The sequence below is a fragment of the Aethalodelphis obliquidens genome, unplaced genomic scaffold (genome assembly GCF_003676395.1).
Source record: "Aethalodelphis obliquidens isolate GAN/ISIS:26980383/991018 unplaced genomic scaffold, ASM367639v1 scaffold8, whole genome shotgun sequence".
In the NCBI taxonomy this organism is placed as follows: Eukaryota; Metazoa; Chordata; class Mammalia; order Artiodactyla; family Delphinidae; genus Aethalodelphis; species Aethalodelphis obliquidens.
Genome location: NW_020837952.1, coordinates 49293105 through 49317218, shown reverse-complemented (window position 1 = coordinate 49317218; position 24114 = coordinate 49293105). Strand labels below are relative to the sequence as shown.

At 46.2% G+C, this 24114-nt stretch overlaps 1 protein-coding gene across 2 annotated transcripts in view; it reads right to left on the bottom strand.

The window, feature by feature from the left end:
- Positions 1-877: 877 nt before the first annotated feature.
- The window catches only part of RFX4 (regulatory factor X4), a 164964-nt gene continuing 141727 nt past the window's right edge, over positions 878-24114 (bottom strand). For both annotated transcript variants that reach the window (XM_027107437.1, XM_027107439.1), the window contains 5 exons: positions 23117-23236; positions 22616-22777; positions 11758-11920; positions 9959-10097; positions 878-1565 (listed from right to left, as the gene is read on the bottom strand). In XM_027107437.1, the coding sequence (XP_026963238.1) occupies positions 1293-1565; positions 9959-10097; positions 11758-11920; positions 22616-22777; positions 23117-23236 (857 nt within the window). In that variant the 3' untranslated portion in view covers positions 878-1292. The remainder of the gene's footprint in view (positions 1566-9958; positions 10098-11757; positions 11921-22615; positions 22778-23116; positions 23237-24114) is intronic.

Sequence of the window (24114 nt, the reverse complement as noted above, 5' to 3'; positions counted from 1 at the left end):
TCATATCTTGCACAACTGTACAGATAAAACTATGTCCATTTTAGCTGTAGACATGATTATCACACTGAGTGGTGTGATCAAATGTTTTATTTACAGAACAACTGCTAAAACATCCGATGTCATGTTTCCATTTATTTCTTACCCATAGGGTAATAGGTCCACCATAATTTCTTGGTGTTTTTTATAATACAGAAAGAAAACCTATGTTAATCTCTAACAAACCTCACAAATTGCTACAAATCTAACAGAAAAATGCCTACGAAAAGATTTTCCAAAAGTACAATACATTTTTATTTCCACACATACACAGTATAGTATAGGTTCAAAGGCACAGCTTTGATTTTTTTCTATCAAAGTGTCGGAAATTATTATAGTCTTATGAAGGAACCATGAAAGTCATTTTCACACTTGGTGCTTGGTAAGTTAAAAGTTTGGTCCATTCAGTTTCACAGAGTTAATATAGCAGAGCTGAGTATGATACTCAATGCCATAAATCCACATTCTCTCAGAACTTTAAAAACCCCTTTCCTGCCTTTTGCTGACACTAGCCATTGTGCAAACTTAGGACAAATACTTGCATGTAGAAGAACCGGTCCCCTACAAACCTCACTCAACTTAAGGCATACAGAACAGGCCTCTTCCTTCCCCCTAAACAGTGCTTACATTTCCAAGGCAATGCAGGTACTGTGACAGACATAAGTGTAACAGGGAATCTAGAGTTTCCAGATACCTCCACTTAGCCCTGGTGCTCCAGGAAGCAGTGACGACACCACCAGGAAGAAGGGATGCTTAGGACATATCTGAGGGGGCTGTCTGTTGTACAGTAAGATGACAGCCAGATGGAAAGGTGAATGCTCTTGGTTAAATTATGTGCCCATCCAAAAGCACAAACCAGATTCCGTCTCTAGTATCCACCCTTCAAGACTAAAGAGCTTCTGTCAACAGGAAAATAGGTAATTTACTGGCAATGGTTGCCAACATAAAGTGAAGGCATGGAACAGAGGGAAAAGGGACAGGTCGGCCTGCCCGAGATAGTGCTCTATACAAACAGTCAAGTCTGGCTTGGCTACAGGAACCCAACCTCACTGACTTTTAGTGAGTCCCATTTCTGAACTAAAGTTTATCATCCCACACTGAATCCCAGCCTCATATTCATTAGGAAGATGGACGCCTAGGAATAGTCCAGGAGTTATGATGTATTGAGATAAAATTCTTCTGGGGGGTGGGTGTTGAGTTTATTATTATTATTATTAATTATTATTAATATTAAATATGGATTTCTATGAAAGCAGTCACTTAGCCCATCCTGTGGAGGCCTCTCCGTTGATGTAAGCAAAGCCAGGAAAGTGTTGCATGTGCTCATACTCAGAATTCCTGCGCGTGGTCAGGGGTGTGTACATGTCACTAGAGTTTCCATACCTCGTGGAATGCACAGACGGGCTTGTGTAGCACGTGTTGGCTGTGGGCACCTCTGGCCATCGGGGGGTGACTGGGGTAGGATGCAGTCTGGGAGTACTGCTCATCAAACAAGGTTCCATCCGGGAAGTGGGGCTATTAAACGGGTACTTGTTGAGGGGAAAGAAATTCCACAAAGTTAACATTAGCTTGAAGTTGCACATACACAATATCAGTCATGTTCACAGTTTAAGTTAAATTTCTTAAGACGCTGTTAATGAAAGTTGATGGGAAGTAATCAGTGAAATTCTGAAAGACTGACTCTTGGTCTAGGAAGTATATAACAGGAGAAATGCAAAGGATTTCACAGCCAGAGCTAGGCTGATAGCCACTCAACCAAAAATACTGACTTTTTGTGCTCTTAATCTGCAATATTTGGGGAAGTCAAACCCAAAAGAAGGAATAACCCCACTGGGAATACAGGAGAGAGGGGGAGAGGGAGAGAGGGAGGGGGAGGGAGGGAGAGAGAGAGAGAGAGAGAGAGAGAGAGAGAGAGAGAGAGAGAGTGTGTGTGTGTGTGTGTGTGTGTGTGTGTGTGTGTGTGTGTACAGGAGGAACAGCATGTCCAAATAGATACGGATATATGGATGGATGGTTTTGAGCTTTATCATTTTAGGAGATGTGATAGGTCCCACTCCATCAACCCAAGAGAACAATACTGTCAAGAAAAACACAATGACATCATTAAAAATAGCATTTTACAGTTGAATTCAATTATGAACTGCAACCTAAAAGCAGGCTTTTGAAGAGGAAGCAAGTCAACAGCTTCAAAGGTTATTATTAGTGCCTATCATTCAGAGAACATCTCTCTTTTTGGTTCACATTCACTGAAGTCCTAGAAGATATACAAGCAGGAAATGGTAAATTATTGGGCTTGGTGTGAATGTGGAAGAAGGAGTCAAGATAAGCCAAATGGGAGGGGAGGTGCTTTTGTGCAGGCCAGGAAAACAGGTGTTAATAGCTACAAGAAGAGGGGAAGCTGTTCTGGAAAGAATCGAGAATAAGAGGAGTGCCCCTGAAGTGCTGCTTCTTTTACATTCTTTTCAGTTACCGAGACAGCTATGCAAATAAGCCGCTTTTAGTACAATCAGAGGGGAGGAAGGGGAGGAGCTCTGGGCTCCCTTTGCGAGCTCCGGGGTCTGCAGGCCAGGCAGCACAAAGATTTCCTTGCTGTGCTAAGGGCCACCCCAACAAGAGCAGGAGCCAGTCAACAAGGGTGGCAAGGGCAACGAGTAGGGAGAGCGCCTATATGTGCTAATGTCGGAATTCGTCTGCTCCCCATCTGTCTTCCCTGACAGTTGGAGAGTGGAGCCCCGAGGGATTCGGTGGGAAGCTGCCCCCTGTGAGGGAGACAGACAGGCTGAAGCCTAGACAGCCAGGAGAAGGGGTTATGACAACAGTGGTGCCCCCTGTAGTCGAGCGGGCCAGAGGGGAACTGTTCTGCCTCTTTGAGTGGCAGCCCGAGGGGCAGCAGGGGAAGGCTGTTAGGCCCAAAGCATGCAAAGAGAACCAGCTATTCACAGGTCAAGGAGGAGGGCGCCAAGTTCTAGTAGTGAGGGTTTTGTCCTACCTAGGACAGACAACACGCCTTCTGCAGTCAGAAGAACAGGTAGGCAAGAGGGAGAAGGGCGTAGCTGGTATCTGGGATCTGGGGGGACAAGGCACCAGGGGGTGTTGCCAAGGAGACCAGGGAGAGCGCACGGAGCCTTTCATAATCCCCAAATCAGCTGCGTGTACGGCAGCCACGGTGGACCCTCAGGCCTGGGCGCTGGGATTCTAGCCTAGGACCCATTCTAAACCCCGAAGAGACCGTACTGAGATTGGGCCCTGCCCAAGATATCAAGATCCCGGGTGTTAAATAGGTAATATTAAGAAGTATTATTACAAAATGGTCTCTAATTTTTTCCAAAAGGTGGCTTCCCCCTCCTGACAGTCTCTCAGGTAAGCTCCCCGGATGCATGTCCCTTCCCTGGCACAGAGGCCTCCTCTCTGGTCCTCTGGCCTGTCCAGCTGGTTCCCACCTCAGAGAATTTTGTCCCACCTGTTGCCTCTGCCTAGAACACTTCTTCCCCACCCCTACCCCCAAGCTCCTTCCATGCTTGCCTTTTCATCATTCTTCAGACCTCAGCTCAAACGTCACCTCTTCAGAGAGACGTTTCTGGACATCCTCTCTCTCCCAGCTAAGTGCCTCACCCCCCATCTCTCAGGTCGGGATCTTAGCATCCTGCTTGTCAGCTGTCTCCTTCCACTGGCTTATATTCCTAAGCTCCTGGTGGGGCTTTGTCATGTTCTCTACCATATGCCCAACATCTGAAATGATGCCTGGCACCTAGCAGGTGCTACATAACTTATCTGGTGAATGAACACCAGGACGTTACCGCTAGAAAGAACGTTAGGGCTCATATAATCCAACCCCACGTTGTACAGATGTTGTACAGAAAACTAGGATCCATAAAGTGGGGCGCCACATGGCAAGCTAGTGGGAGAGCTGGCAGAAAGGCCCGGTCCTGAGCTGGTGACTTTCCTCCACATCAATCTGACTGGCCCAAACGAGGCATGACCCACCACAACTGAACTGCAGAGAATTCAGAGAGGAAGACACTCCTTTCCTGGAACACAGCCCATTAAACTTGAATCTCTCTGTCACTCTTCCTTTAAGCTCCCCCCTCCCCTACAGACCACAGGGTCTTATAACCCTGACCAGGCCTCAGCTTGATGCTTCTGACAGAGTCCTACTTGCCTGGCTTGTGTAGGTACCATGTCACCGTGTGGACTTGGAGGCTCCTCCCCACAGAACCCAAGAGACCGTGTCTTTTGTGCCGAAGCAAGGACCCTAGATGCAGCTGTGCCCAGGGGTTGTGTCACAGGCTCAAAAGAGTAATTGCCTGGAAATGAGACTGGCTCAAAATATCTCCAATGTGACAATAAAATTCTGTTACCACAGAATCCGGCCTGGAAAATTCTGTCCCGTTAGGTCAGCTAATTGCAAATGAGTCAGTGACTCGTCTTCCCCGTGGTGAAGAGACCATTGAGAGCTGAGAGGCTGGAGTGCCGCTGCCCGGCCTGGCCATTAAAGCCGCCAGTGAGGCCTCTCTTTAGTCTGGCGGGAGCACCCGCCTCACCTTTCACACTTCACATCCGGGTTCACGCGGGCTCCTCGGGCCCACTGGGCACAAACCCTGAGGTCCCGAGAGCTCTGCTCAGGATAAAGGCACTTTTTGTTGAGGGCCCCTAACCAGAAGTTAGCCTTTTCTAGGTCAAATCCCACACTGTTGCTACTGATGTGAAAATGGAGATGAGTCACCAGTCCCCACCCCGTGAGAGGTGTGTGAGGGGTGTCTGTGGGCACGTGTAGGTGCACGTGTGTGTGCACAAGTGGGCAAAGGTTCCCTCAAGGGGCCGTGACATGAGTCCATCTCAGCTGAGACTGACCCCGGGCCTCTCTGGAACCATTTTAGGAAGTGCTATTTTGAGAAGTGACTACTCACACCGAGGGCTGACTTTCCTGCACTTGGAGAGGGAAGAATGAGCCCTTTATCCCTGACCCTCGCCAAATGGACTGCTACTTGAGCACGGGTGAAAGGTGGCCCCCGTCGGGCACACAAACTGTTTTCCTATGAAAGGCGGCTCTCACTGACCAAAGTTCTGCCAACAGGCACCCCCACCCAGGACATAGCTCCCCCAAGACTGTGCCAGACGGTCCACATCTGCTGAGCTCTTCGGGTCAGGATTAATTGAGTTAATACATGTGAAACACTTCGAGCTTCCACACAGTAAGTTTTCAAAACGTGGTAACTATTATGGATATTCGTGGTCCACTAATGAAAGGAAGAGCCTTAGTGACTGACCACCTGGTCCTACCTCTCACTTTACAGATGAGGGAACTGAGGGCAAGAGAGGGGAAATGATCTACGTGAGGTCACACAGCAACTTACTACCAGAGTAAGGATCCATTCATCCCTTCATTCATTGATGAGTATGTCCTGAGGACCCAGCAAGGGCCAGGTCTGTTCTGGGTCTTGGGAATAAAATGGTCAGAAAAAAAGGACCTGGTCCCTGCCTTCACAGAGCTAGTAGAGTTGAGGAAGACAGAAATTAATTCTATAATTATGAAAATATAATAACAGTGGTGTTACAAAGGATAATGATGAAAATATCCACACAGAGTGTTAACTATGAGCTAGGCCCTGTTCTAACCTTTATTAACTCACTCAAACCTCACAACAACCCTATGAAATAGCTACTAGAATTATCTCCATTTTTCAGATGAGGAGACTGAGGCACAGAGCTAATCAGAGGCAGAGCTGAGATTTGAACTCAGGAAGCCTGGCTCTACAGTCAGAGATTTTATACCGCTATGGTGGGCTTCTTTTATTCCCTTCGGCCCAAGATGCTATCCCAAAGTGGAGCACGCTAAGCAAACTTTGTAGCAGTCACTGGGCCACTGAGATCGAGGACCCACTGGCCCTGGGCTGGTCCACTGGAGTTGCCGTGAGAGCTGTGTGACCGGCTGGCAAGGCTGGGCCTTGGCCATACAGACGAGAAATGTGCAACAACTTTCTGGTTCACCTTAAGTGTCTTTCTAGCCAGTTTGCTTCTGGTTGATCAAATGGCTTTTAAGCTCAAGGGCCCACTTCACATTCATGGCTGCTGACAGGGTAGAGGTTCCATGAATGTGTGTTGAATGAGGCTCAGAAATACTTTGTGGCCATGTGTTTGGTTTGTTTTCTCTTTCTGGTTGGGCATGAGAATGGGGAACCTGGGAAAGGGCAGCTGATACCATCCCTTGTTCACTTATTTTGGTGTGGACAAGTGCAGTATAGCTGAAAGAAGGGTGTTTTTCTGAAATAATTCAAACCTTACCCTGTGCAACCTGATTCATCTGGACTCACTAACTGAGAAATTACGAGGATTCAAACAGGACTGGAGGTTTACCTTTGTAGTACCCATGAAGAAAGCATGTCTTGTATAAATGAGTAGTATAAACAAGGGCACACAATGCCCTATTTCAAAAAACAAATGACTTCACGTTATTTTGTGTATATAAATGCTGGGATGTCTGCGATTACTGAACTTCACAGAGGTGTTGTATCCATTCTTTAAGGCAAACCTGGTAGGCATTTACTTGCAGAAGTTAGTTTCTTGTGCTAATGACCAACTGCATTCTTTAACCATATTCTATGGTTGTGATTCTTCTTCCATTCAGACTAATCTTTTCCCCACTGAGTCTGATGTAATGAAGTGTGATATTCAGTATTCAGGAGTAGAACGGCTTGACCTCTGCTCTGGAAAGCTAAAACTAATTAGCCCTGCAGTGGATTTTCCCCTATGTGCTCAACCTTAAACCAAAGTACCAGGAAAGGAAAGAAACACAGTATCTTGAGTGTGTGATTCTTCTCTTTGGGAACTTGAAACTTATTAAGAACAGCTGCAGTAACCTCTCCAATTTACCTCCCACCCTCCAAAACACACACCATGTAGTGTTCAGTGCCACCGGCCTGGGGTTGAAATTTGGAGAATTTGCCTTTGAGTCCGTTTTGTCACTTACTGGATGCATGACCTGGGGCAAATTACATTCTGAGGTTTTCCTCGTCTTTAACACCTGGAGAAAATGCCTTCTTCCTGAGGTTGCTCTGAGAATTAAGTGAGCCTCTGTATTTGAAAGTGCCTAAAACAGTGCTTGACCCATAAATGTTCATGAAAAACAAAACGAAGGATTCTTTGTCTTTAGACAGTACCCTCCCCAGGAGAAGTGCTGATCTCACCCTTCTAACCCTAACCCTAACCCATCGACCTGGGCAGAGATGTTTTATAACTAACGGCTCCCCACCCCACTTTACAAATGGAGACAAAGGCATTAAGCACCAAGTGGAGGGCATGAGCGGGTGGTGGGGGTCAGAGGTCGTGAAAGGACCTTGCCTGAGAGCCACAGGACACAGTGGTGACGACGCTGCAGGACCCTTTCACCTCCCACGCCTAGTCTGGGTTCAGCGGGCTCCTCCACAGGCGTTCGTTTAGTCCTCAGCCCTTGGATTAGGACCAGCGATTAAATGATGATGCTCCAGCTGGGGACCGTTGTGGTTTCCGGGGTGGATGCTTCGACCTGTCTTTGATCACCAGGGACCGCACGGGCCTTTAGGAGCCTTTGGCTTCTTTCTGTAGCTAAAGGCTTTACAAATAACAGCCCAGAAAAACCAGCTCCAGAAATTTCATGAGGAGGAATGAGGGAGTGAAGAAAGAGGGAAGGTAATGCCAGGAGCTGTGGCTGGGATTTTCGCTTGATCTTGCCAGTGTCTCCTTACTGGAGCCGAAGCTCTCCCAAAGCAGGCACGCTTCCGTCTCATTCTCCCCGTATTCTCAGAGGCTAAGCAGTGCTTGCCGCAGAGTGGGCACTCGACAGTCGTGGGAGAGCGACTGAATGAATGAATGAGTGGGCTGCTTAGACTGTGTGTGACCCAGTCTATGGCAGCAGCTCTAAGTCCCTTAGGGGATCAGCGTGGGGGAGCACAGACTCTGTTCCCAAGAGAAGCAGTCCCTAGGGGAAAGGCCTCTCTGTGTGACACAGTTGGGACCTATACTGAATGCCCCAGGTGATGATTTAGAGGAATCCACTTCTTGGCTTGTCCGGGGATTACACCAGGGCTCCCCCTGGTACTGCCGATGGAAATCAAAACAGACGCCTGTTTGTCCCGAGGGCCCGTGGACCGTGGGTACACTCTGCTCGGTGCCCGCCCCCCGGAGGCAGGTCTGTGCTGACAGCTGATGTAACTGCAGCCTGCATCCCAGCTCACGTCCTGCCACCTCTGTTCTGGACTCCTGCAAGTGCTTCCTGGCAGCGCTCCCTGTTCTGCCAGGCCCCTTCCTCTCTGCTTCATCGTCCTTTGGCCCTTGCTGCAGGAGCTCTTTCCTAAGCATAGCTCTCATCTTGCCTCCCAAACCTGCCGCCCTGCCTGCCGCACACCACAGTTGTTTATGCTGCCCCACCTCCTGTTCACTCCTCTGTTCAATAAACAGTGGATGCCCTCTATGAGAGGTGACGGAGGCTGCTGCTTAAGAGCCTGGGCAGCCAGGGTCACACTGCCTGGGTTCAAGTCCTCGGGCAAGTTATCCTCGCTTCCTTTCTGCAAGGGTTACCATGGAGGTGTGGAAAGGGCTCGGCACTATGCTTGGCACGGGACAGCATTCAGTAAAAGCTAGCTGTTCTTTTTGATGGGTGCTGTGACCCGGAGATCCTAGACTTAATTTCTGCCTTCAAGGAGCTCTGGGGTCTCCTGTGGGTGTCAGGAAAGTCAGTGATGAGAAGTATGCCAACAGAAGGAAGCCCAACGCACCATGTGAGTACAGAGGAGTGGCACCGAATACGGTCCTGGAGGAAGGACGAGGGCGGTGTCAGCAAGTGCCGCACAGACAGTAGGATGCTTGTCCTGAACAACAAGCAGAAGAGGTTGAGGAAGAGAATCCCAGCCCGAGGCAACAGCATCTGCGAAGACCTGGGGGAACTGCACGTGGGCTGGCATGGCTGGGGCAAAGGTGGGGTATGGCTGGTAGGCCAGAAAGGCAGGCAGAGCCCAGATGATCATGAGTCTTGAGAGACGTGCTAAGGACTTGAACTTGACTTTGAAAGCGATGACATGCAAAAGAGGGAGGGTGTTATGGCCAGTTGGCTTTTTTTTCCCAAAAGATTCCTCCAGCTGCAGTATTGGGGATGGACCAGAGATGGGGCAAGTTCAGTGGCATGGCAACAGATGGGAAGGCTTTTGTCATCATCCAGGTTGGATAAAGACCTGATCTGAGGCAAGGACAGGGAGCGTGCAGAGACAACGAGGATGCAGAATAGGATGGAACTGGTGACCAGTTGTGTTTGGGGCCCAGTGCACAGGAACACGTCTGAGACAAGTGGAGCACCCAACACTGGTGCGACAGGTGCAGCCACTATCCCCCCTCACCAAGGCCACAGAGGAGCAATGTGGTTTGTTAGACAGTGAAGGGCCAAAGGCCTGAGAATGATCGGATAAGGGTCCATTTCAGGAGGACTCTTCTGGTAAGGCTGTGTGTGTGGGTTGGACTGAAAAGGAACAGATGTGAAACCAAGAGACCAGTCAGGATGATGCTGGCATGACAGTCCCGACAGGACTCCATGAGGGTCTGACTGCACCAGGAGTGGGTGGTGGGAGAGGACACAAAAGATTCAGTCTGAGAGTGGCTGCCCGAAAAAAAGGACAACAGACATTGCGGCTGCTTGGCTCCTGGGAGAGAGGTCAGAGGGAGGACAGAACTAAAGACATGTGGTCGGCACCCATGTACGTGAAAGCAAGTAGGGGTGAACTCTGGCTGAGCACCCACTGTGGGCAGCCACTGGAGGGAAGAGATGGCACTGAGGAAAAGACTGTCCTTTCCTTGGAGACACACAGTATGCAGAAAGTGCTTATTAATTGTGTTGAATTGACTAGACCTGGCACCATGCACACCAAGGCCTGGACAACAAGTGGGGCCACCGACTCACCTGTGCAGAGCTCCTGTGGTACGGGGAGTAGTGGAGCGGTCCCGAGATGGCTGTGTCGTGCGGGAGGGCCGGGTACTGGCTCTGCATTGGGGGAGGATGCTGGTTGCCATAGCTCCCGTAGTTATAGCTTCCTGTGTACCTAAAACGCATTAGGCACATTGAATATTGTGAGTAACAGCAGGGAGAGCAAATCAGTTTGACACCTTTAAAAATCAACCTCATCTACTTTTGTTCCTTTTTGTTCTTTTCTTCCTTTTTGTTTTCCATTTTTCTTCTTTCTGTTTCCTACCATCTCCACTCTGCGGCTTTGCTGTGATAGTTTTAAACTCCCAGGTGGGTTTTCCTCCTCCCCTCAGCATACCTCCCTCACCACCCGGCGGATGCGCAGGGAATGAAAACTAGCCCTGAGCAAAACATCATTAGTGATGGAAACCTCTTCTCCTGTTGTGGTAAAAAGCCCCATATTATAGCCTGAAGTCAAATAGGAAAAAAAGAAGCAATTACTTTGGGACTTCTGTTTTTGTATTGTTCAGGCCTTTGCTTTCCCATGTCTCTGGTGCAGGGGGGAAACACCACGGCCAACCAGGCGTCAGCCTCCGGTTCTAAGCCTGGCTCCACCACTTCCCAGCTGTGGGACCTTGGGCTACTCGCACCCTTGTTTCTCACATCTGTACTAAAAATGCTGCACATGACCCCGAGGGTCACTTTCTATTATAAAATAGTCTTGTGGAAACATAGGATACTATTACCACTATTCTTAATAACATCTTTACAGGAAAGACGCTGACATATGACCATGCGGGTGTCTGTTGTGCCATTTCTGCAGAGTCGGAAGCTCTCTGAAACAATTTCGAAGTCGATTTTAAATGTGTGGGGAACTACTCTAGGAGGCCCCGTGAGGAAATGGTGGCTGCCCCACTGATGGGTCAGGGGCACCTGAGCCTATGGAATTAACTTCAAGTATGCCCACAGCCAGGCCTCAGGCTACCACGTGGAAGGGACCTGAGCGGTCCTCCTCCGTCCCCTCCTGTGTCCCCCAGAGCTGGTCTGTTGGAACCTGGCTTGTGAGGCTTACTGTGCCTACATGGCAGAGTCTCGTGACAAGAAGGGCCCTTTTTAACATCATAAGTGTTTTTCAGATAACTGCACATTAGACACTGTGTGAGGAATGTCTTTTAATAAAGACAATGCAAAGTGGCAAAAAGCTGTTACCCTTTTAAATGGCTCTGTAGCTTATTCATCACAGTAACGTCACTACAGATTAGGGGAAAAAATATGGGCAAAATCAATGATTGATTTATTCAGGGCCCAAAGCGCCACTGGAACCCAGGGGGATTCTCTGAACCCCATGAATGACTGCTGCCCTCCAGGGACCTCCAGCCTCGGGTGAGGAAGCCCTCCTCCTGTCGAGTCATAAAAGACTTGGACCCACCATGAAGCTGTGTTATAAGGCTACAAAGTGCACGAGGACCATCCAGGGGAGCTGCGGGGAGGGAGTATTCAGTTTTCCTTCCTAAAGGAGGCAGACACAGGCTGTCAGCCTGACCCTCGCCAGCTGTGTGGCCTTGGGGAACTGGACTCGGTGCAGCCTCAACTTCCTCATCTGTCAAGCGGGGGTGACCCGCCTACCTCCCCTGGTCATTGTGGGGACTGCATGAGACAGTTGTACAGGGGCAAGAGCACGCTGAGAACTCAACAGAGGGCGCAACCTTCCTGTCCTCAGAAAACCACTACCGAGTAAACCCTCCCCTTTCAAATCAAACGTAAAAGCAAGGCAACATCCCAGGAAAGTCACCTACCCGTGCTCGTCTCTGTGGGGATAAACTGGGATCCTGTGTGTGACCGAGGAGGAAGGTACGTGTGTACTCCTCATACAGGGCAGCTGTTGGGAGTTTTCAGCTGGAGATCCTGCTGCCGTTGTCACTGTGTATGTTAGAGACCACGTGTATGACTGCATCGCTCCTGCAGAGACAAACGAAGGTGCATCAGTCAGTAACAGTTCTCACACCCCCAGTTCTTCCTTAGAATGCTAGTGGCTTCCCATTGCTCTTCAGCTGAAAGCCAAAATCTTTATAAAGCATGTGTCTTGGTCCTTGCTGATCTCACAAGAAGCATCCCCTACCCTCTGCCTTTGTGCTATCTGATCCAGCCACGTTTTCCAGCGTACCATGATTCCCGGCAACACAGGGCCTTGGCACATGCTGTTTCTGCTGCCTGGAATCCTCAGTTTTCCCTTAGTACCCACTCGTTCTTCATATCTCAATGCAAAGAAGCTGTCTCCTAACCCCAGACTAAGTCAGATCCCTTACTGCATGGTGGTGCCCACCACAGTTTGTAATCTTACACCCATTCATGAATGTGATAGAATTAATGCCTAATTCCCCACACCAGACGGTAAGTTCCATGAGGGTAGGAGTCTTGCCTATTTTGCCCACCATGAGGTCCCTGGTGCTTAGTGCAGAGACTGGTGGCCAAAAGATTTTCAATCAAAATTTTAAAAGGAAGAAAAGGGAAAGGGAAGACAGGAAGAAAGAAAAAGAGGGAGGGAAGGAGAGAGGACAAAAGAAAGCTCAGGGCGACGTAGCTCAGACGGGCTCCCCAAATAACTTCTCAGCACTCAACTAAACAGGTGTTAAGCATCCAACAAATTGCTTTAAGCAAAGATAAGTAGATTATTGGACTCTGCCTGCCCAGGTCTTTTTGAAGATTATTAGACAGTGACCTTAACGGTGACCTATTCCATACATATTATTAATTCCATTAATTTGCTTTTTAATTGGATACCTTGAAAGTGCTAGGGACTGGGAAAAGAAACTGACAAAATTTAAAACCTTCAAGAGACTTAGGAGCTTTCTGAGATAGAATAAAAAATGGTGATTTAAGAAATCACTAATAGTGATCATAAAGTCCTCAACTTAATTTCTGATAAATTTAGAATGTTGATATAATGGAAAGGATTAAACCTATTTTAAAAGGTAGCGGGAATAGGATTCAGCACCTCCTTGTAGGCACGTGGAAGACTGAAGAACTGGTCAAGGGAGGTCATTTTTAAGGTGAACTAAAAGAGAAAACTTTGGTCCTCCAATCCTATACCTTCTACGCAGACCATGTTTAATCTTGAAATTCTTGTGGGAAGATAAAGGAAAGGTTTTCATTTAAAAGTGGAACTCTACCATAGTGTCTCTTTGCTCTGGGTCCTAATTCTGCCATGCACTGGCTGTAAGATCTTGAGCCAGCCTCTTAAATTTTATCTGCCTTTCTTTCATAATCTGTAAAATAGGGATAATTACGCCTATTATATCATGTAAGTCATATAAGTCATGTAAGTCATACCTTGTATGACTGTTGTGAGGATTAACTGAGATAATATATGTCAAAAAGCCTGGCACGTGGTAGGCTTTTAATGATGTTCAAGCACTCTTCATTATGAATTCAGGTATTCTTACATCAGACTTTCTTAAAGTAGAAATTTCTTTATTTCCCATTTCAGATTCCAAGGAAGAAAAGACAAGTTTCTTGGGTCAGATTCTGTCAGCAGGGGTGAAACGTTTGAATAGCAACAGTGATTTAACTAATTACAGCAAACTTCTAAACCCATGTTCTTCTGCAAAATCACAAATATCCTTATCCAGCAGTATGGCTAAAAGCACCCCTTCTTGGTCTGGATATCCACACCATTATTTTCCCCCCAAAGATAATGACTTTAGCAGGCTGTGTGCTAGGTGTCATTTATAATAAATGCAAGAAGACTAGAAGGAAAAAAAAAAAACCCCAAATGATCATGTCTCAGAGGACTGGATTATGCCTGACTGCTCTCCTCTATATTTTGAACTTCATATGAAATTACATAACTGTTGTAATTTTTAAAAATACCCTTTTTTATTAAAACAGGTTATTGCTGAGGATGGTTTTAACATTTTTTTCATTTTGCTTATCTGTATTTTTATGTAAAGAATGTGTATTGCCTCTGTGAAAAGAAAAACATTATTAAAATGTATTAAAACAAATTTCACAATTAGAAATGGAATTGGAGGGGGTGGGAAGTTTGGGAAAACAATGAACCAGCCACAGCAAGCAAGTAATTAACCCTTCAAGGCCCTGGGACCTCAGGAGAGTACAGCGAGGTCAGTGGGTATTTTAAAAGGGGCAGTCGGGGAAGCCAAAGGATTTTCTTCCCCCAGCTCCGCAAGCAGTAGGAAGACACAGTGAGAATAGCCATCACCTGAGAGAATGCAGCACAAGTTACTTTTGTGTGAGTTCCTGGAGCACAGCAACGGTTCCTTATTCATCTCTGTATCCCCAACAGAGGGTTTGCCAAATAGTAGGTGTTCAGTAAATTTTTGTTCCATTGAATTTGTTGTTGAAGGAGTAAATGCTGCTAGAAATAGACGTTATCAAACAAAAAGCTAGTGGAACTCTCGGAAAAATGGGCTCCTGTGGTCTGGGAAACAAAACCCCTAAATGGCCATGTGCCAGCAACCTAACAGATCCACTCAGGCAGGCTTAAGCAGATTAACACCTACTGGCTTGGGTGAGAAACGCTCTCTCCCTGGGGAGCAGAAAAGAACACCCCTTGCATTCCCTTTCCTACCGGTGGGACCTCCAGTGAGGACTGCTGCTTCTTCGTTTTTAAGGAAACTAATAAAAGAAAATCTGTGCAGTTAATAATTTGTGCTTAATTTTTAAGACAGCTCTAATGCTTTTTATTTGTTGGTAAAAAACAATAGCAAACCTTCCATGTTTGTCTAATTCCCATCTTTCTCTTATTCTCCCCTCCCCGTTCCCCCACGTCTAATTAAAAGTCTGAGAATAGTGGTGAAAGTCCCTGATCTCTGAGAATCCTCTAAAGATCCTATAGGATTTGAGAATCCTATAAAGTTGTTGTCCATGTTATAGTATTGAAACTGCTAGAGAGGAATATTTTCTTTCCTTCCCATCCCCAGTAAAACATTCTTCTTCCCTGAGTTTTTGTTGTTGGTGGTGTTTACTTTTCTTCTTTTCTTGAAAGGGGTGCCTCAGGACAGGGAGGATGCTTAGAATATAAGAGGCAATCAATAATGTTTTGTTAAACAAGTGAATGAACGAATGATCATCCAACATAAACCAGTTCTCATACTAGTTTCTTTTTATATATTGACACATTGGATCTTCACAATAATCCTTTTGAGGTAAGTAGTATTACCTCCTTTTTCAGGTGAGAAAATTGAGGCCCAAAACTTGGTCAGGTAAGTGGCAGAGTTGGGATTTGAACCCAGATCTGCCCAACTCCATAACCTTTCCACAATAACAGTTGCTTCTCACACTTGCATGTGCATTTGCATCGCTGGGGATTTTGTTAAAATGCAGATCTGATTCAGTGGGAGATTGGGAGTTGAGCCAGCGATTCTGCATGTATAACAAGCTTCTAAATGATGACGATGCTGTTGGTCCATGGAGTACGCTTTGAGAAGCAAGCCTCTAGGAAACACTGCCTCCTGTCGTGCATCGTGTATGTTCAGGGCCATTACAGATCACAAGCTGTGAGACTCTGGTACAGACTTGTGAACATTTAAACTGCTTCCTAGCCTACCTGGCCATACCCTTCTGTCAGATTTTGGACCAAATCATTTGAACCTTTTCCCCACTAGGATTCTATGGACCATCACAGATGTTGCTCAGGTTTTGGGCCAGCCTAAGCCTTTCTTAGTACCTTCCTGAGAAATAAGCTCCTTTAAGTACGTCTAGATTCTAGAGCTGTCTTTCCCTATACATTAGCCAGTATAAATTTAAATTAACTAAAGTTAAATACAATTAAAAATTCAGCTCCTTAGTCACACTAACCCCATTTCAAGTACTCAGTAGCCTCAAGTGGCTGGTATCTACTGTTTTGGACAGCTCAGATTCACAAAAAAACAAAAAAAACGTTTCCATCGTCACAGAAAGTTCCATTTGAACAGCTTTGTTTCGGAGTATTTCTTACTAAACAAACATTTCCTGTAACCTTCAAAACTGAGAAGAGAAAGAAGATTTTATATCTATCTCCACACCCACTGGCTATCATCTATCCTAAAGGTGGCTGTGCTTAAGGAGAATATTTGCTGAAGCTGAAAACCTCATCTGTTTGAGTTACACTTTACCAACAGTTCCATGGCCAAAATCTGACTGACAAAACTGACCAGGGGCAGCAAATGCATCAGGTTCTCAGAGAGATAAGCTGATATGGCATGACCTGGCCCCTGTCCACCTCTGCAGCTTCCTCTCCTGCACCCTCTCCCTTGTTGATATACATCAGTCAAGTTCTCACTATGCCAGGCTCTTTTCTGCCTCAAGCCTGTACACATGCTGATCCCCACTACCTAAAATGATCTTTTCTTCTCCCCAGGCTTTATGTGGCTGGCCCCTTGTCATACTCCAGGTCTCAGATAAAGGTCACGTCCTCAGAGAGGCCTCCTCTGACCACCATCTATGATGGGTCCCCATAGCACTTATGACCATTCAAAATTATATATTTACCTGGTGCTTTACTTCTGTATTGACTCTCTTACCCACTAGAATGTAAGGATCATGAGGACAGCAACTGCGCCTGTTTTTCTCGCTTGTGTACCCCAGGGCATGGCACAGATTAGACGTGGAATTACTTTTTGCGGAATGAATGAACAGATGAATGAATGAACAAATCCAGAGGTTCCAACATGAAGCCAAACCCCTGGTGGTGTGAAGTCAGGGGCAGATTAAACAATCTATTTTCAACCCCAGCTTTTATTGCCTAATTTCATTCCTTTGGAGAAAAGGAGGCAGCAGGGATGGACGAGGAGGAATTCACTGGCAGGGACAACTCTGGGGCTCTGTGAGTGAGTCACTGCGGCTCTGTGGCGGGGCCGCAGTGTCCACCAACTCCCACTCACTTCAGCTGCCCTCAGAATAACTGAGCTTTTGTTACTTGGAAAGACTAGCCACCAGTTATCTTTGTTACATCCTCAACTGATGCAGAGAAAACGCAGCTGGGCAGGCCAGATGTTCTACAGTTAGGGCTATTTATGAGGAATTTGCCTTTATATTTCTTTAGGCATCCTAGCATCTCAATGATTTAATTTGCTGGTTTTGTGTTGCAGGGAACCCATGGTGGGAAGTTGAAAACATAAGTTTAATAGTTAACTTTTATTGTCATTGCTGAAGGAGGGAATACTTAAAATGACATCATAAACGAGGTCTTAGAACCCTTCGGGGGCCTGACTTGCACAGAGCGGGATCCTAACGTTTTGCTTTAAAAGACATTAAAGAATTGCAGCCCAGTGTCCTGTGAAGTGGGTTGCTCCGTTTGGAACCACCTGCCATGCTCCTGAAGAGGAGGAGCACCCGTTTTCCTTAAAGAAAGCTAAGGGGCTTCCCTGGTGGCGCAGTGATTGAGAGTCCGCCTGCCGATGCAGGGGACACGGGTTCGTGCCCCGGTCCGGGAAGATCCCACAAGCCACGGAGCGGCAGGGCCCGTGAGCCGTGGCCGCTGAGCCTGCGTGTCCGGAGCCTGTGCTCCGCAACGGGAGAGGCCACGGCAGTGAGAGGCCCGTGTACCGCAAAAAAATAAAAACAATTTAAAAAAAGAAAGCTAAGGTTTCTGAACTTGCTGGGCCAGGAGGAAGGTGGCAAGCCCACAACATTAGGAAAAAAAAGGATAAATGGGCCAGATTCTACCTTGTGGAAATCTGTTGAAATGGAACCTTGTACCCAGTCTCTTCTCATGGCATTGCCACAGACTCTGACATACCCAACCAAAACTGGCCATGCATCAGGTGGTTTGGGGTGCTTGATATGCCTTTCCTTTTCCCTCTGACTTTTCAAAACAATTAATAAATACCATCCTAAAACATATTTAGAAATACATACAGGTATGGACAGAGAACTAGATACAGATATAGATGGGTGGCTGTTTTCCTAGTGAGTCATAACTCATTCTCACACTACTTTGTATTCACTAGTCCTTGTGTCAAAGGTTCCCAAAAGGTTATGTGCAATGAATTAATTTTCTCTTTGTGCTCACCAGACAGACATAATACTGTTCTCTTTTTCACAGCTGAAAAATGGGGAAGTGTCCATCAACAGTGAGACACTGCTATGTGGAAGAGCTGCAGATACCTGATTGGCCCTGACCCTCAACGAGCTAAACTTGATGACACGTATATCATCTGAGCAATGATATTCAGAGTCCTAGAAGCCCAACAAAGTCACTAGATCACATAAAATTTCATTTAAGGCGTTAATAAGCTGTTTCAGCCAAGAGTTGTTTTGTTTTGTTTAATTTTCTCTACTACTTCTTCATTTCTTGCTTCCTGGCTCGGGTCCTTTTAAAAAAATTGTTTTTTTTTTTTTTTTTAAATTGTTAACCACTTTAGATACTTCTTGGAAAGTAATGGTCTACAAATCAAGCAGTAATTTAAAGATGGAAATAAAAATTAGCTGGTCATGAAAACCATATGCTGAGTTAACTTAAAAAAAAACATGGCAAATGCATTTTATAAAATTTATAATAATTGTTCTCCAATTTACAACATTATTCAATAAAAAACTGCACAAATTCCCAAACTTCAGAAGCCTACTATAATAGATTTCCTAAGATTTAGGTGTATATCATGGATAATTTGTGCTTTATATTGTAATAGCTATAAAACCATACATGTTGTTAGGAAATTATGTTTATGTTCCCTCCAAGACCATGACCCACAATGCATGCCAAGGTCCAGTCCAATTTAGCAATGGAGTATTTCAAAAGTGGTACTTGAGAAAAATATTACAGATAGTTTTATACAGGATAACATTTTTAATGCCCCCTGGAGATATCTGAGAACAAAGCTGGAATGTGCCAAAATCTTCAAAGGCTACACTCATCTGAAGAGAACCTGTTTCACATTTGTATTTCTAAGAAGCTACTTTTACGACTCCTGAACACATTGCACAGAAATCTCTGTACACATTTATGATATTCCTGTGCCTCTGACTATCACACCTGCCATAGCGTGAGGCCTCCAAATTGCTACAAAGAAAGCCAGCAGCAGACTCACTAGCTGGCTGAGAATGGTCACGAGATCCTAGAAATCTTTCCTTCGCACTCCTCCTTCCCCTTATTTCCTTATTGTCCTCTTGTTTGATCTGTTGCTACACTGGAAGAAAGGTTCCACTCAAATTGTTTCTGCTTCATAATGCAGAACTGTTTCATTTGCATATTTTCCCTGTTTATTTTAGAAGTAAGGAGGTTATCACTCACTGACTGACATGTGTGTCTGCTGGGCGGTGGTGGGAGTACGTGGGCAGGATTATTCAGGTAAGTGGCTCCTAGATGCTCTCACTGCCCTTCCTTCCTTAGTGAGGCAGGAGACCCCCAACTCCAGTCTCCGATGGACCCCTGAGCAGCTGCGGAGCACTGTGAACAGTGCTTAAGTTCTTTTCCCTTTTTATTTTCAGCGAATAACGTCGTTCTGTACTTTTCTTCTGGAGCCTTCTAAACAGGAACTACAACAACCCACTAGGGAGAGAACATGGGAGGGAGGTGGGAGGCGGTCAAGTTCTTTCTGCTCCAAGTAGAAAACTAAATGCGACTTGAAGTGCATCTATGTAAACAAATGCAGGGATGCTCACATCTGAATTTCCACAGAAGAGGAAGACTCTCCAGCTGTGGACCCAAAGTGAAATCATCACTCCATCTAATGCCAGTTGTTGACAACCCTGCTTTTTTTCATCACTGCTCTGAAGAACCCAGTCTCCTGAGCTGTCTCTGACAAAGGGCCACTGGGTTTGTTGGCACGTTTCTGCCCCTGGCAACGTGCAAAAGAGGGCAGGCACCTTAAAGGCTCTTAAGCATCTGTTCATTCCCTCTCTGAGTAGCTCTGGTTCTGGAAACTTTAGTGAAAGAATTAATCAAAAGACTCCTGGAAAATGACATGCTCTCTTGCCTCCAGGCCTCTGTACTACTTACTTCCTCTGCTTAGAATACCTTTTCTCTATTATTTGGCCCCCGACCAGACCATCCAAATAGAGGCTGGAAGCCCTGCTTTGTGCTCCCTAACACTCCGACCTTTCTCCCAACTCAGCACTCGTGACATTATATTGTAACTGCTGTCTTGCTCATCAGAACCCTAACCTCTCACAATAAACTCCCAGGGGCAGGGACCACGACTCACTTGTTTGTATCACCAGCTTTTGAAGTGTTTAGCTCACAGAAACCACTTGAGAAATATTTATTAGATAAATGAATAAATGGATGGACGTGTGAGTGAACGAGCAGATAAAAGATAGCACCTAAATACGACAATCTCATCCTATTTGATCTTCAAAAATACATAATTTAGTTCCCAGTGTATTCTAGTTAGAACTGGGATATAACTAAGCCCACGCTATGAGGGGCTGGAGGAAGATTCTAACCGGGAGGATACCCAGCTTGAGAGTCACTGTGGATGTCCATGAGAGGTGGGGAAGGCCTGAACCAGATGGCAGCAGTGGGCTGGGAAGGAAAGGGTGGGTCAAGATTTGTGTTAGAACAACTGGCCTTGGGAGGTGTGGAGGAGAATGCCAGCTGTCTCTCCCATATCTGTTTCCCCTTCCCTGCCTGGGAACCCTATCCTACACTTCCCCGCCTCTCTTTACAGTTACATGAGGCCATGTGACTAAGTCCTCGCTGATGGAATCTAAGTGGAAGTGACATCCGCCAGCTTCAGGCCAGGGCTTTTCCGAGTTGGTCTTCCTCCTCCAGACCCACTCTCCATTTCCATTAGCTGGTTGCAGACTTGACAAAGCCCTAAGTCAGTGGTCCTCAAACTAGTCAGCCTCAGAATCACCTGGAGGCTTCTTGAGCAAATGGCTGGGCCCCACCCTACAGTTTCTGATTCAGTAGGCCTGCAGTGGGCTCTGGTAATGAGCATTTCCAACAAGTTCTCAGGTGATGCTGATACTTCTGGTCCATGGACCACACTTTGAGAACCACTGCCCTGGGGTACGGTGGAGCCTCATATTGAAGGAACACGTGTCTCTAAATGGTTGCATTAAAGAGAGCCTCCTCTCTGACTGAAACACCCTGCATGAAATAGATTTCCACTGTGTTAACGCCATCCATGTTTGGGTCTATCTGTTACAGTAACTTAGCCTATCCTAGCTAATACAGGAAGAGCTGAGGGAGAGGAGAGCTGATTTCCGGATTTGGTACTTGGGTAAATGAGGGAGTAGAAGATAATGAATTTAATTAGCACAGTCTTAACCAAGCTCTCCACTCCACTCTGGTCTGTTCACCTGCCCCACCCTCACCCAGGGCCATCTAGCAGAAGGTTGTTTCTGCCTTTGGTTCCTGTGTGCTCACTCCTCTGTTAGCTGAGTCCTTCTCGTCTTTTAAGGCTGCCTTTGAGACTCACCTCTCTCCTGAAGACTCTCCTCCGCCTGCCCAGGTTCCGGTGGGATGGACAGGGTCTGCTCCTCCCTGAACTCCTATACCCCTCTTGGCTGCAGCCCTCATCTTGTAGGCACTCCTAACAGTAACCCCTGCTATCTGGATAGCAGTGCACTGTTAACAAAGCACTTTGGCTTTTCTTACCTCATCTAATCCCCACAGCAACCATGTGTAAAAACGTGGAGGTGCACACAAACACACACGTGCGTGCACACACACACACGTGTGCACACACGCACTCTATTTATTATATTAGCTAACACTTACTGCAGATTCCACATCCAGTGTATCATTTCCACAAGTCTTGAGAGCAAGGACATTTGCTGAATGACTGAATGAATCAGTTTGTTTATGGTAACTGCTGACTGTGGTGCCTGGGACCAGGAGTTTAACCCTTCTCCACCCTTTACTTTTCCTCCTCCATAAAATGGAACAATAATTACCTTGCAGTGTTACTGTGAATATCAAGTGAGACAATTATGCAAGGGCCCTTTGTGCATGGTAAAGCAACATTTAGACACTAGTAACTAGCTATTATTACCCTTGTAACATTTCTTCCATTTTCAAACCTTGTCTTGGCATGAAAGATCCTGCAGGATGTGACTCCGACTTACCTTTCCAGGCTTGTAACACTTCTTCATGACCACCTACATTTTAACCACTTTACCATTCCCCGAAAAGGCCCCATACTTCCTGCCCCGTGCGTTTGCACACACTGTCCTCTCCCCAGAGGCCCTTCTGTAATACCTTTGTCAGTTAAAATCAAGTTTCAGCTCAAATCCCCTCTTTTGTGAGGTCTCCAACCAGATGGACTCTCCCCTTCCTTGGGGACCCTGCAGCATTAGCTTGAACCTCCATTATTGCCCCTGCCTTGATTCTGGCTACCATGGCTTAGCATATGACTTCCTGTCTCCCCACTTTCCAGAGATGCCTCTCAGTTTCTGGCTCATGGAGGGCTCCCTTTCTTGTTTTCAAGAATGGCTGTGTTTTATATCATTTTAGTGACTTATCTTTTTGTGGGGGGGCAGTGGGTGGGGATTTTATCATGGACTTGATCTGCCAACTTGAAAACAGAAGCATAAGGAATACATACAAACTAATAAATGGATAACTGCAAGTCATCCATAAATCCAGGAGGATACTCAGATTTTGGCATTGTTTTGGGAGGGGGCTGGAGGGAGAATGTTTTTCCAGATAGCTCTGGCTTTAAACATCAACTCCCCACTCAGAGCCTTTGAGGGGCTGTTCATTACCTGTAGTGCTGAGGCCAGTGTACTCGGGGGATGGGTTGCTGACAGGGGAGGAGGGAGGTGGCACTTCCACGGACGTGGCAGATTTTGCTGGAGAAAACGATGGCACTGGTGAAGGGGTTGGTGGGGCAGCCTCCGTCAAGATAATCTCCTCTCGGACTTCTGCTATGGGTAGAGAAAGGGTGGGTTCTTAGAGCCAAAGGTCAAGGCAAGTTGTCTTTCAGGGACTTTTAAAAAGCAAATATTCTTTCTAATCTGTGTCATGTCACTCCTCTGCTTAAAACCTCTGATGGTTTCCCATCACCGTGGTGGCATGCAAGGGAATTCCCACGTACACACATGCCCGCTCTCAAGAAGAAGAAGACATTATTGGTTTCCCACCATTTGACTTGTTCACCATAACTAAATTCTTTGGGATGCGGAGCTAAAGAAACACAGAGCACAGAAGTAAAGATACAAATCAGATTGACAAGGAGGACGATTCCCAGTGAAATGCCGGCTTACCGGTGCTTCCTTCTCCCTTCATGGCTCGCATGAGCTCACTGGCGCGCTCCTGGCAGTGCAGGGATTCTAACAGGTAGAGCACATAGTCATCAAACATCAAGTGAATTAGGTGAAAAGACCCTGGTGAGAGAAGATCCAAACAGAAAGGTAAGTCATGTCGGCTCGGGTGTGCCCCTCAGCCTGGTCGATAACACGTCACACGGTGCTCTGACCCTCTGTCCTGGACCCTCATTCCCTCTCAGTTACGGATCACCTTGCGGTCAGAGGATGCTCTCCTTTGTCGTCTCCTCACCTAGCCTGGTGTTTAGCATAAGGTAAGTGTCATTAACACTGCGGCAAGCGAGTCTTTTCCTTGCTCGATTTATTAATAGGACATCATCAAAAATGACACCTATTGAGCCATCTGTCAAAACGCGCCTGAGCTCTCACATTCGCACTGGCGTCATCCTCATCTGGGCACCCCTCACTTTGTTCAGCATTGCTTGACATAGTGCCTTGCATTTTTCTCTCTTCCACAAGTTTATCTTATTTCCCCGACTGGACTTAAGGATATTCACGGCAGGGACTTTGCCTTCTAACTCACTGGTGTCTACCAATGTACACAACATAATTCCAGGAGCATAACTGACACTTTACATTAGCAACAACGGAATTATTTCCTTAAATGTTTCTGAGACTTCCGTTTAGCACATGGTTGTTACAAAAGGTATTATAATGGAAAAGATTTGGTATCCTCAAGCAGTATTCTTCATTTTAAATTTGGAGTAGATTACTTCATAAAAAGGGATGTGAACAATCATTTTAAAAGATTTTTCCCATGTGCCAGCCTTTGTGCTCAAAGTATTATATTCTCTAATTTAATATCTACCACCACCTTGTGAGGCAGGTGCTCTTACTCCTGTTTTGCAAAGTCAAGTACTTGTGCAAGATAACACAGTACATTACTTCAAAACCATCTTTTTTTAAAATATTTATTTATTTATTTGGCTGTTCCGGGT